This window comes from Cetorhinus maximus, chromosome 15, assembly GCF_964194155.1.
Source record: "Cetorhinus maximus chromosome 15, sCetMax3.hap1.1, whole genome shotgun sequence".
Classification (NCBI taxonomy): domain Eukaryota; kingdom Metazoa; phylum Chordata; class Chondrichthyes; order Lamniformes; family Cetorhinidae; genus Cetorhinus; species Cetorhinus maximus.
Genome location: NC_135893.1, coordinates 58,633,108 through 58,647,720, shown reverse-complemented (window position 1 = coordinate 58,647,720; position 14,613 = coordinate 58,633,108). Strand labels below are relative to the sequence as shown.

At 39.8% G+C, this 14,613-nt stretch overlaps 1 protein-coding gene across 5 annotated transcripts in view; it reads right to left on the bottom strand.

Moving 5' to 3' along the window:
* LOC144690711 (putative helicase with zinc finger domain) overlaps window positions 1-14,613 on the bottom strand; it is a 453,895-nt gene that overhangs the window by 239,948 nt on the left and 199,334 nt on the right. For all 5 annotated transcript variants that reach the window (XM_078558475.1, XM_078558473.1, XM_078558477.1 and 2 more), the window contains one exon: window positions 12,053-12,200. In XM_078558475.1, the coding sequence (XP_078414601.1) occupies window positions 12,053-12,200 (148 nt within the window). The remainder of the gene's footprint in view (window positions 1-12,052; window positions 12,201-14,613) is intronic.

The following is a 14,613-nucleotide window of genomic DNA, read 5'->3' as shown; positions in this document are numbered from 1 at the left end:
AAGCGACTATCAATATCAAATAGTTCTTCAGACTGTGGCCATCACATTGAATAGACTTCCAAATTGAGAAGTGGAGGTGAAAACACTACATAATGTCAAAAACAATTGGATGCAATAATGGGGGACTTTAAAGTAATTCCAGCTGGTTGAATGAACCAGGATCAAACATCTTTCCTCTGGTTGTGAATATCTAGTTCATAATTCATATGTTTTAGAATATAACTTTTATTTTTAGGAATTAAAGTTTAACTGTAGAAAATTGAGGTATTTGGTTTAGAAATTGGTGAGCAACCCTGGGGTGAACGCAATTCAAACAAGTTTGGAGTTTATTACACTTAAAAGATTGGGGCCATGTTGACTTAAAAGGTTAACATCTGGAAAGGTGAGATCAAAAAACAGCAGGTAGGCCTACTTAGCTAAAGAAATGGAAACACGATGCTTGCAATCCTTGCAGTAAGAGTAAATTAATTTAAAAGCATTTGGAAACCCTGAAGAGTTGTAAAATCCATTTTTTTCTTCAGATCAAAGAAGTAATTTTAAACGAGGGTTACTTAACCAAAAGGTTTGTTTGAGGACATCCCAGAGCACACCACATTACCATGGAGATGGGTGGAGTTCAGGAAGATTCCTAGTTTCAATTTATCTGCGTGTTTGCTGAGAGCTAGATGCAACTTGGACCTAGTGTGTGCAGTTTGCAGCTCACTGGGAGAAGATTGTCAAAGTAAATGACAGTTAGTCGGGCCTGCACTATAAGTAGAGAAAAAGCTAACTTCATAATTTGCCATGCAGGAATGCAGGTAGGGTTTAATCTCAGTTTGGATTTCACGAGGGAAAAAAAAATTGCCTAGTTTGAAGTTAGTGGAAAGATCTACAGTGGTCCTCAAAGACTCTTGTGGCAAAAGAACATACGAACAAGGAGCAGGAGTGGGCCATTCAGCCAATCAAGCCTGCTCCGCCATTTAATAAGATCATAGCTGATCTGATAGTAACCTGAAATCTGCATCCCACCTACCAGTGATAACCTATCACCCCCTTGCTTACCAAGAATCTATCCACCTGTGCCTTAAAAATATTCAAAGACTCTGCTTCCACCATCTTTTCAGGAAGAGAGTTCCAAAGACTCATGATGCTCTGAGTGCAAAAAATTCTTCTCAACTCTGTTTTAAATGGCGACCCCTTATTTTTAAAACAGTGACCCCTCATTCTAGATTTTTCCAGAAGAGGAAACATCCTCTCCATATCCACCCTGTCACAATCCCTCAGGATCTTATATGTTTCAATCAAGTTGCCTCTTAATCTTCTAAACTCCAGCGGATACAAGCCTAGTCTGTCTAACTTTTACTCATAAAACAACCCACCCATTCCAGGTATTAGTCTGGTAAACCTTCTCTGAACTGCTTCCAACACATTTACATCCTTCCCTAAATAAGATGACCAATACTGTACACAGTACTCCAAATGTGATCTCGCTAGTGACCTGTACAACTCAACCATAACCTCCCTACTTTTGTATTCAATTCCCTGCGCAATAAATGATGACATTCTATTAGCTTTCCTAATTACTTGCTGTACTTGCATATTAGCCTTTTGTGATTCATGCACTAGGACGCCCAGATCCCCCTGCATCTCAGAGCTCTGCAATCTCTCACCATTTAGATAATATGCTTCTCTTTTATCCTTCCTGCCAAAACAGAGAATTTCACATTTTTCCACACTATACTCCATTTGTCAGATCTTTGCCCATTCACTTAACCTAGCTATATCTTTATGTAGCCTCCTTATGTCCTCTTCACAACTTACTTTCCTACCTAGCTTTGTGTCATCAGCAAATTTGGCAACCAAATATATAAATTGTAAACAGTTGAGGTCCCAGCACTGATCCCTGTGGCTCACCACTCGTTACATCTTGCCAACCTGAAAAAGACCCATTTATGCCTACTCTCTGTGATCAGCAGTTTAGCCAGGAAGTATTGGGAAGGAACCCAGAACAAGGGATTGTGATATGTGTAGTGAAGCGATGGTAAATGAAAGTTTTACCTCTGAGAAGAGCTGGAACTAAGGAGAATTAAAGTAGCTTCCAGAGGACTGTGGCAGGTGATCCCTACAGGAGGAAATAACTTTTAAGATATTGTAACACAAGAGAATTCTTGGGGAAAGTAAGAAGTAAACTTAAGGGCATAAGCTATAGTGTTAATCATATTTGCTTTGTTTAATCTGTTCCATATACAATAAATTTTGGGTTTTGTTTAAAAAGGTAAAGTCTTGTGGTGTGGTTTTATTGATTTAAAGATTTCTCTTTAAATATTAACAGTCCCAAATAGGATCGTAACACTCTCACAAAATTATCTTGTGATATGCAATTTACTCAAATTATATATGTATATCTTAAATGCCATGCATAAAAGTATATATCATATTTAATGGGATTGCAGAGATAAGACTAGAGAGATTCCACAGATAAACATTCCAGTTAAATTCTCAGAGGGGTTGCAATAGTTACAGCAATAAACATGTAGCATTGGAGAGTTCCAGTTTGCAGCAACTCTGCCTGCTGGCAGGTCCGAGCATCCTTTTTTTTTTAGGTCGTTCATGGGATGGAAGTGTCTTTTTCCTTCGAGTCACACAGCATCCTGCCTTGGAATTATCTCACCATTCCTTCACTGGCGCTGGATCAAAATCCTGGAACTCCTTCCCTAACTGCACTATGGGTGTTGCCACACCATACAGACTCCAATGGTTTAAGAAGACGGCACACCGTCTCCCAAGAGCAATTAGGGATGAGCATTGAATGCTGCCCTTGTGACTATTTGTTATCACCTCTTATCAGTAACTATCAAAATGATGCATCAACATCAACAACTTCGGCACTGGAACTGGACTAGTGCGTAGGTTTAAACATTGGTGTTTAATTAGTCTGACAGTGATATTACAGTTGCATGATTTCAAGAGGCCAATTAGTTCTTCAAGAAGAACGGGTGTGAAATGAGAATGGACAGTGGAAGCTCTATAATAGACTACATTTTGGACATTAGAGCATTTACAGGTCAGCCAAAGCCCTAAAGTTGCAAGCACCCATAAAGATGTACTTTGCCACTACATTATTAAAACGCTTCCACTAAAAATCAAGGGTCTCAAAACATTTTGCTGTTGAATTATAGATGGCAACTGTGTAAAAGTACTTTCAACAGCAATATTCCCTCTAATTTGGAAAAAGCATAACAAACTATTTTGAATTCTCTAGACTTGGAGCAGGAGTCTGTTCTAGGAATGCCTGGTATTTGGGGCATGAACTCACCATGAATCTGCTCATTTGATCTCACTAGTGGCCCATGGTCAATGGAATCTTGTGGTGATCAATATCCTCATTGTGGATCAATTAGCAGAGAATGGAAAATTCAATTAAGGCCTTGCACACAGAGGCATGTTCAGCCCTTACCCAACAAAAGGTGGATTACCTTGCAGACAGCCTTTCTTATATATTCCCATAGTTTAACTTTAGACTTAATTGATGATTTTTAAAATTTTGTATAAATTAAAGAATGAATGGTTACTGGAAGAACAGTAATTTGCCACCAAGTTGTACCTTCCTCAATCTTTGCATATTGTTCAATATCCATATAAAGCTGAATGACAGCAACCCAAGATGCAGGTAAAAAAGCCAGCGTACATAAGAACATAAGAAATAGGAGCAGAAGTAAGCCATTTGGCCCCTCAAGCCTGCTCCACCATTCAATAAGGTCATGGTTGATCTGATTGTGGCCTTCAGTACACTTTCCTGTATGCCCCCCAGAAACCTTGACTCCATGTTGATCAAAAATCTAACTCAGCCTTGAAAGTATTCAATGACCACTGCCCTCTGAGGTAGAGAATTCCAAAGATCAACAACCTCAGGGAAGAAATCCCTCCTCACCTGTCTTAAATGGGAGACCCCTTATTTTGAAATTGTGCCCCTAGTTCTAGATTCCCCCAAAAGGGAAACATTCTCTCAGCATCTAGCCTGTCAAGCCCCTTCAGAACCTTATGTTTCAACAAGGTTCTTTCTCATTCTTTTAAACTCCAATGAATATAGGCCAGCCTGCTCAACTTTTGCTCATGACAATCCCAGGAAACAACCGAGTGAACCTTCTCTGAACTGCTCCCAAAGCAAGTATGTCTTTACTTAAATAAGGAGACCAAAACTGTGTGCAGCACACTAGGTGTGGTCTCACCAATGCTCTGTATGGTTGCAGCAAGCCTTCCCTACTTTTATACTTCATCTCCCTTGCAATAAAGGCCAACGTTGCATTAGCCTTCCTAATTACTTGCCGTACCTGCATTCTAACTTTCTGTAATTCAGTACAAGGACACCCAGATCCTTCAGTACTGCGTCATTCTGCAGTCTCTCTCCATTTAAATAATATTCTGCATTTCTAGTCTTCCCACCAAATTGGACAACCTCACATTTTCCCACATTATACTCCATCTGCCAAACTTTTGCCCACTGACTTAACCTGTCAATATCCCTTTTCAGACTCTTTGTGTGCTCCTCACAACTTACTCTCCTATCTTTGTATCATCAGCAAATATCCTCTTCCTTCATCCAAGTCTTTAATATAGATTGCAAATAGCACTAATCCTTGTGGTGCTCCACTAGTTAGTTAGCCAACCTGAAATGACCTAATAATCCAAACTCTGTTTCCTGTTAGTTAGCCAATCTTCCACCATGATAATCTTTACTTCCAAAAGCTCTTAGCTTATGTTGTAACTTTTTATGTGCATTTTATCGAATGCCTTTAGGAAATCTAAATGCACAATATCAACTGGTTCCCCTTTATCCACCCTACTCGTTGCATCCTCATATGGCAAACATGATTTTCCATTCATAAAATCATGTCAACTTTGCTTGATTGTATTTTGATTTTCTAAATGTCCAGCTACCACTTCCTTTGGGAGTTGAGCACTGCAACAGTCATGCTCTTCCCACCTATACCATGTAAGTAGTCTCATACTGGAAGCATTCCTCACTTCTGGACATGAACATGGCTTATTATGAGAGATTTTGATAGAATAGAGAGATAAAAACTATGACCTCTGGTTATTAACCTGCTCACCAGAGGGAATAGATTTAAAATCATTGACAAAAGATCCAAAGGGGAGATGAGGAGATTTTCCTCACTGAGTCATTCGGATCTGAAATGTTCCATCTGAAAAGATGATGGAAGCTGTTTTCATAAAAAATTTAAAAGGGAGTTGGAGCAGGTACTTAAGGGTAAGGAACTTAAACGATTAAGGACAAAAATCAGGGATGTGGAACGAAGCATGACTGTCCTTTGAAAGAGCCAGCACAGGTACAACAGGCTGAATGGCCTCCTTCTGCACTGTTAGTTTCTATGATTCCATGGATAAGAAAACTAAGCACATAAACAAAATGTGTGAGATCAGAGGATGGAGGATAAGAACGGGAAAGAGGTCTGCACATGAAGGCTGAAATACATTCAAAGGATGTGGAGGCACATATCAACAAGAGGCAATGAATGCTTTGGATCAGAGGGGTTAATTATAACTTAAATTGTCAAACAAAAAACAGGTGACAGAACAGGTGCAGAAAAATAAACTGGGTGAGGTGTAAAAGGGTTGTCGAACCACCACCACCCATCTTTTGTCCAGCAATGAAACTTCAAATTATCCTCAGTAAATCACCATATATAGCCGAATTACAACAAATTCAGAAAGAAAACAATTAGAGGTGTGGATTCTATGATTTGATGCAGAGACCAGCCAAACACTGGTTATCTTGAGTTGCCAAACCAGAATGTAATATCACAGAATCACAGAGTTGTTACAGCGCAGAAAGGAAGCCCATCGCGTCCTCACCAGCTCTCCGAATGAGCAATTCGCCAAGTGCCATTTCCCCACCTCCTCCCCATAACCATAACAATCTAAAACAAAAACAGAACTACCCGGAAAAACTCAGCAGGTCCGGCAGCATCGGCGGAGAAGAAATCAGCTAACGTTTCGAGCCTTCATGGCCCTTCGGCATAACTGATCATAACATAACAATCTAATTCTCTTTTGAATACTTCGATTGAACCACACTCTACCACATTCTCAAGCAATGCATTTCAGACCTTAACCACATGCTGCGTGAAAAAGTTTTTTCTCATAACACTTTTGCTTCTTTTGCCAATTACTTAAAATCTGTGCCCTCTCATTCACAATCATTTCACAACTGGGATGTTTCTCTATATCAATTCTGTTCAGACACCTCATTATTTTGACTACTTCTATCAAATCTCCTCTTGGCTTTCTTTTCTCCAAGGAAAATAGTCCTAGCTGCTCAAATCTATCTTCATAACTGAAGTTTCTTATCCCTGGAACCATTCTCGTGAATCTTTTTTTCATTCTCTCCAATGCCTTCACATCCTTCCTAACAGAACTGGACATAATACTCTAGCTGAGGCCGAACTGGTGTCCTATACATGTTCAACATAACCTCCTTGCTCTCGTATTCTGTGCCCCTATTAACAAAGCCGAGGATACTGTGTACTTTATTAACTGCTCTCTCAACCTGAACTGCCACTTACAATGATTTATGCACATATACACCCAGGTTCCGGTTCCTCTGCTGCTGCATCCCCTTCAGAATTGTACCCTTTATTTTATATTCTTTCTCCATGGTCTCCCTACCAAAATGAATCACTTCATATTTCTCCACATTGAACTTTATCTGCCACCTGTCCACCCATTCCACCAACCTATTTATGTCTTTTTGAAGTTCTACGTTATCCTCCTCACAGTTCACAATGCTTCCAAGTTTCATATCATCTACAAACTTTGAAATTGTGCTCTGTACACCACGATCTAGGTCATTAATATACATCAGGAAAAGCAAGGGTCCCAACACTGACACCTGGGGAGCTCGAATGCAAACCTTCCTCCAGCCTGCAAAACATCCACTAACCGCTACTCTCTGTTTTCTGTCACTCAGCCAATTTTGTATCCATGTTGCTACATTTTATTCCATGAGCTATGGCTTTGCTCATAAGTCTGTTGTGTAGCATCATAACAAATGTGTTTTGGAAGTCCATATCACATCAACAGCATTGTCGTTATCAACCCACTCTGTTACCTCATCAAAAGACTCCAGCAAGCTCATTAAGCATGATTTTCCTTTTAAAAAATCCATGCTGGCTTTCCTTAATTAACCTGCATTTGTCCAGGTGACTCTTAATTTTGTCCCGGATTATTGTTTCTAAAAGGTTCTCCACCACGTAAGTTAAATTGACTAGTGTGTGGTTGCTGGGCTTATCTTTACACTCTTTTTGAACAAGGGTGTAATGTTTACAATTCTCCAATCCTCTGGGACCACTCCAGAGTCTAGGAAGAATGAAAAATTATGGCCAGTGCCTCTGTGATTACCACTGTCACTTCCCTCAGTATCCTTGGATGCATCTCATCCAGGCCTGGTGCCTTGTCAACTTTAAATACAGACAGACTATCCAATACCTCCTCCTTATTAATTGTTAACCCTTCTAGCATCTGAATGATCTTCTATGTTACCATGGCCTGGGTACCATCTTCCTCCTTGGTAAAGACAGATGCAAAGTATTCATTTACTAACTCAGTTATGCCCTCTGCTTCCATGCGCAAATCCCCTTTTTGGTTCCTAATTGGCCTTACTCCTCCTTTTACCATCCTTTTACTATTTATTTGCCTATAAAGACTTTGGGATTCTCTTATGTTATCTGCCAGCGTCTTTTTATGCTTCATCTTTGCTTCCCACCTCCCCTCTGAACATTCTATATTCAGCCTGTTTCTCAATTGTGTTTTCTACTTGACATTTGCCATAAGCACACTTTTTCTTCTTTATCTTAATTTCTATCTCTTTTGTCATCCAGGGGTCTCTGGATTTGATTGCCCTACCTTTCCCTTTCAAGGGAATTTACCTTGACTGTGCCCATTGTTCAGCTACCCTTTTTCCTGGCAACCTTTGGCTGAATTTATTCAGCCCAGATCCATCCTTAACCCACTGAAGTTGGCTTTCCTCTAGTTAATTATTCTTACTCTGGAATTTTCTTTGTCCTGTTCTATAGTCAGCCTAAACTTGATGATACAATAATCACTGTCTCCTAAATGTTCTCTTACTGACATTTGGTCCACTTGGCTCACCTCATTTCCAAGAACAGGTCTAGAAGTGCCTCCCTTCTTGTTGGACTAGAAACATACTGCTGTAGAAAATTTTCTTGAACACATACAGGTAACTCTTGCCCCTCTCTGCCCTTTACACTACTACTATCCCAGTCTATATTCTAAAGTCACCCATTATAACTACATTAAAAATTTTTGCACCACTCTGTAATTTCCTTGCAAATTTGTTCCTCTACATCTTTCCCATTAGTTTTTGGCTTGTAGGCTACACTGAGCAATGTAATCGCACCTTTTTTGTTCCATAGTTCCAGCCAAATTGACTCTGTCCTGGGCCTCTCTGGGTCATCCTCTTTCTCCAGCATTGCAATGCTCTCCTTAATCAACAGCACCACCTCTCCCCCTTTTCTTCCTTTCCAATTTTTCCTGAACACCAGGAATATTTAACATCAAGTCCTGCCTTTCTTTGAGCCAGGTCTCTGTTATTGCCACAACGTCATATTTCCACATGACTATCTGTGACTGCAAATCTTATTTACCACACTCCATGCATTCACATAAATGCACAGTAACCCTGATTTAGACTTTATTACCTTCCCCCTTACTCTGACCCCACCTATTAACTTACTATTCCTTATTTTAGTGCTCTCTCTCTCCCTTAGTATTCTGTACACCTTGGTATTCCTCTCTGATATTTCCTTCTGGTTCCCACACCTGTGCCAAGTTAGTTTAATCCCTTCCTAATAGCACCAGCAAATCGCCTCGTAAGGAACTCAATCCTGGCTCGATTTAGGTGCAACCCATCCGGCCTGTACAGGTCCCATCTTCCCCAGAGCTGGTCCCAACGTCACAAGAATCTAAAGGCTTTCCTCCTGCACCATTTCTCCAGCCACGCATTCATCTGCTTTATCCTCCTATGTCTTTACTCATTTGCACATGGTACTGGAAGTAATCCGAAGATTACTACTTTTGAGGTCCTGCTTGCTGATTTCCTACCTAGCTCCCTAAACTCTGACAGCAGGACCACATCCATATTTCTGCCTGTATCTTTTGTACCCATGTGGACCATGACTGGTGGCCGTTCCCCCCTCCAGATGCTCTGCAGCTGCTTAGTGACATCCTTGGCACCAGGAAGGGAACACACCATCCTGGACTCACATCTGCAGCCACCAAAACACCTATCTATTCCCCATACTATCGAATTACCACTAAGATCACTATCGCTCTTCCAGTCTTCCTTGTACCCCTCTGCACTCACCAGATGTACCATCATCGAAGCTGACATAATTAGAATGGGCTTTCACATTTGCTCAGGTTCTGCGGAGGGGGCAATTAGATACCTTATCCAGGGGTAAGATAACAAAATTCATCCTGCAATCTATTTAGCAGAATGCTGGTTAATAATATGGCATTTTGTTACCAAATGAAACAATACTTGTATAAGCAGACACCCTTGGCTCTATATACAAAGCAAACAATTTGATCAAAGAGAACATTTTTCTTCAAGGAAACTATACAAGGGGTAATACAGTTCCAACACTGTTAATTTCCAAGGGCAAGTGAAATTCAGACACAATTTTAAGTAGGAATTCAGGGTTTTGTGTTACATCTTACTAAACCACTTGCAGGGGAGGTGATAGCGTAGTGGTATTGTCACTGGACTGGTAATCCAGAGACCTAGGATAATACGCTGGGGACCCGGGTTTGAATTCCACCATAGCAGATGGTGGAATTTGAATTCAATTAGAATCTGGCATTAAAAAGTCTAATGATGACCATGAAACCATTGTTGTAGAAACCCATCTGGTTTGCTAATGCCCTTTAAGGAAAGGAATCTGCTATCCTTACCTGCCTGTGAGTCATGATAATGTGGCTAAATGTCAATTAGGGACTGCCCACATCCCATGAATAAAATTACATTCCTGGGTTAGTTTTTGAAGCCATCCCATTATCTGACCACAGAGATTTATTTGGAAGAATGCAGGGAAATTACCGTGACGTGCCACATTGGCACTGTGAAAGGGAAAATATATGCTTAGCACCAATGTAATGAATAGCATCCACACCCACTCATGGTGAAAGTTTTCAGAAGCCATGTCTTGCTTTACAATGCTGCTGTGAAGTACCTTGGGATGTTTTATTAATAAAAGGTGCTAAATAAATTTAAAACAAAAACAGAAAATGCTGGTAAAACTCAGATCTAACAGCATCTATGGAGAGAAAAAAACAGAGTTAACGTTTCAAGTCCGTATGACTTCTTCAGAGCTAAAGAGAAGTAAAAATGTGATGAAATTTATACTGCTTAAGGGTGCTGGAGCAGGTGAAGTTGGATAGAAGGCCAGCAATAGGTGGGGGCAAAGGAGAGATTGCCAGAGATGTCATGAACAAAAGGACAAAGGGGTGTTAATGGTAGTGGTACTGGCTAAAGGAGGTGCTGATAGTGGCATTAAGTTCAGAAAGCAGAATGTGATAATAGCAGGACAAGGGTAAGCATTCTGGAAAGAACAACATGAACAACATGAACATGACAGATGGCCCTTGTGGGGGTGGGGTGGGGATGGCAGTGGGAAAAAAGATTGAAAATAGGATAAAAGGTGGGGATAAAACAATGAATAAAAATGAAATTAAATAAAAATAAAAATAAGTGGATAAAAAATAAAAATGAAAAAATGAAAATGAATATTGAAAATTGGGATTAAAAAAAGGGGTGAGGATGGAGGAGAGAGTTCATGGTCTGAAGTTGTTGAGCTCGATGTTAAGTCCGGAAGGCTGTAAAGTGCCTAATCAGTAGATGAGGTGCTGTTCCTCCAGTTTGTGTTGGGCTTCACTGGAACATTGAAGCAGGTCAAGGATGGACATGTGGGCATGAGAGCAGGATGATGTGTTGAAATGGCAAGTGACAGGAAGATCTGGGTCATGCTTGTGGACAGATCGAAGGTGAAAAGATCAAGAGCAGGTAAGAGGCCAGAGGGAGTGGTCCAGGTGGAGGGAGAATACTGGAGGCGGGTGAAAGGATCTGTAGAACATCAGGAGGACTCCTGCCCAAAGAAGTGTGCATGGAGACGAAGGCAACGGAAGGAGAGTTCAGTATCGTGCTGAGCTCGAAATTCATTGAGGCGAAGGCGTAAGGGTATGGAACTGAGTCCTTTGCTGAGTACTGAACGTATAGCATCAGAGAGGGGAAGGCCAGAAGGTATGGTGAATACACGGCAAGGGCTGGGATTATATGACAGGATGGGGTCAGAAGGATGGGAAGGGGTGGAGGGTCCTGGATGGGCCTTGGTATCAATGAGTTGTTGGAGTTGTTAAATATAAGTTGTTGACGTTGCTGTTGTAAATCACTGAGTGATTCAGAGCACCATGGGTGGAGACATAGAAGTAGTTCACATTGCCAAGTTGAGGAGGAGTAAAGAACTGGTGCAGAAAGGAAAATTAAACAAAGAAAAAGTGAATATATACCACACCACCTACAGTGAGCGGATACCAAACCATCATATTGTTGGTTGCAAGGCCAAAACATAGGTCTCCAGATCAAAAAAGGTAAACAGAAATGATATAATAGAAATAATTTCACACCTCAAAAATATAAATTACATTATTAAAAAAAACTATGCTGCCCTGTGAAATTTGTATTTGAGAGAAATTAGGCTAATTGGATCATTAGATAAAGGAGAATGACCATGCCAACAGACAGCAAGAAATCAATAACAATCAGGCAAAGCAGCAGGAAGAATTATTAGCACATTTCTGAAAAGCATTAATCTTTCACACTTCAAATCAAGTGAAAGATAAACAGTTGTTTATAACGTTTTTCATCACTGCTCAATGTAACTAATCTCATTATACATCTCTGGACAATATTAAAAATGAATCCCCTCCATCTCTTGCTCAAGTACATCAAAGTAGTATAGAACCAGCCAGTGCTAACCTCAGAACAGTTGTAATAGCTGGCACTGTTTTTGTCTTGTACGTCTGCTCCCCAGGCCACGCAAAACGTGAGGGGATAAAAATCTTTGTGAGTTGGCTGTTTGCTGTTAGCCGTAAGGTTCCCTCTGTAGAATAGTTCTGATGCAAGACTAATGAAAGAACAGCAAAAAAAAAATTAAACTGACATACAGCTACAAAAAAAAATACAGCACTGTTCAGTTAACCCATGTGATGCATAATTTCACTCATATAAATGAAGGGCATTTGCTCAAAATTCACATTGAAATATCAGTTCCACCGTTGTTTTAGGAGAAAACATCAAGTGCATACTACTAAACGGAATTCAGATAAAACTCTAGATGGTGCAGTGCTCCACTTGACTCTAAATGCTACACTTTCAAAACTGACCAAATTTAACCAATTACTATAGCAAGGCCCCAATCCAGCAAAGAATATACAGGTGAGCACCATGTATGGATTATCTAATGGGAATCCATTGTGGACAAGATTGAAACAGATAGCATTACTCTTCTTTTAAAGACAGGTATATTTAATTAATTTATGCCCTCCACCATAAAACTTTGAGCAGTGCTCCAGGTCTACAGGAAAGATAGGCAAAAATGATACAGGAGTATAGCCTTAATGATTAAGGGTGAAACCACTTCAATGATAGGAGGGTAAGCCGGCAATGGAGACCTTATGGGTAGAATTAAGAAATAGAAAAGGATTTAAAATTATAGTGGGAGTTGCACATACACTCCCTAGTAGTAGCTGTGAAGTAGTAGCTTTTATAACTGCTGAGAATAGACATGTAGCAAAAGCTGGGAGGTTTTAATGGGGCATTTTAACTGTCATATAGTTTGGGATAAGCAGGCTAGCACATGCCAGAAGGTTAGTAAATTTCTTAAGTATATCCAGGATAGCTTTCTGAAACATTGTGTTCTAGAATCAACAAGGCGGCAGGCATATTAGACAGAGCAATGAGCCAGATTTAGTTAACAGCCTAATGGTGCATGAACATTTACTGAATGCCAATCATCGTCATGTGATCAAATTCAACGTAGAGTTTGAAAGGGAGAAATATGAATCAGTTATAAGATTCTAGATTTAGCTATGGCTGACTTCAATGAGATGAGATAGAGACTGTCCACTGTAAACTGGGCAAATCTATTAATGAGTAAACAGAAGATCAATGGCAAGTGTTGGAAAAAGAATTTAACATGATACGGAACCAGTTTCAAACCATAAGATTAAGAGATACACTTGCCAAAACAAACTGCGTGGGCAATTAAAGAGGTAAGAGACAACATTAAATATAAAAGAAAAAACATATAAAATTGCAAAAAGTAGCATGGATCCTGGCAAATGGAAAAGATACAAAAAGCTGCAATGGGTGACAAAACAGATAGCAAGAGCTACAAAGAGGGAGTATGAAAAGGAAATTAAAATTAACAAACAAAACTTTTGCATTAGGAAAAAGAGGATGTTGAGAAGTAATGTGGACCCCTTGAAAACTGATAATTGTGATGTTTTTGATGAAAATAAGGAAATGGCAGGCATGCTGAATAATTACTTTGTATCAGTATTTACAGTAGAGGAATGCCAGGCATCCCAAGGGAACTATTCCTGAATCAGTGACAGGGACTCATTAAAATTAATATAAACAAGATAACTTATGGAGAGATTAATGGCACTGAAGAATGTCAAATTCTCAGGGCCAGATGGTTTCTATCCTAGGGTTTAAAAGAGATAGATGAGAACATTATAGATAGCTTAACTATAATCTTTCAAAGTTTTCACAATTCAGGAACCATCCATTAAACTGGAAAATTGCACGTGTCACTCCTCTATTTAAGAAAGCCAGCAGAGTGAAATCAGGGAATTAAAGGCATGTTAGCCTAACATCTGCTGTCAGGAAATTGCTGGAGTTTATAATTAAGGTTATGGTGTCTGAACATCTTGAAAATTTTCAGCTGGTCAGAGAAAGCCAGTATGGATTTGTAAAGGATAGGTCATGCTTGATGAACCTGAGTTTTTTGAAGAGACGCCTAAAGTAGTGAACAGGAGAACGTCTATGGCTGTTACTCAGTATTCTTCCAGGGGACATTTGATAAAGTCTCTCACAAGAGACTGTTAGCTAAAGTCGAAGCTCACAGAATTGAAGGCAAACTTTTGACCTGGTTAGGAATTTGGCCGAGTAAAACGAGATAAGGAATAGACATAATGGGCAGATATTCTAATTGGCAGGATGTGAATAGTGGTGTCCTGCAAGGGTCTGTGTTGGGGCCTCAACCATTCATGGTATTCATTACTTAGATGATGGGATAGAAAGTCACATGACTGATTTTGCCTTTGATACATAGGCAGCATTGTAAGCAGTGCAGATGGAAGCATAAAATTAGAGATTTTGATAGATTAAGTGAATGGGCAAGACTAGCAAATGGATTTCAATGTTGACAAATGTGAGATCATCCACTTTGGAACTAAAAAGGATAGAGCAGGGTATTTTCTAAATGGTGAAAAGCTAGAAATAGTGAAGTGCCAAAGAGATTTGGGGGTCCA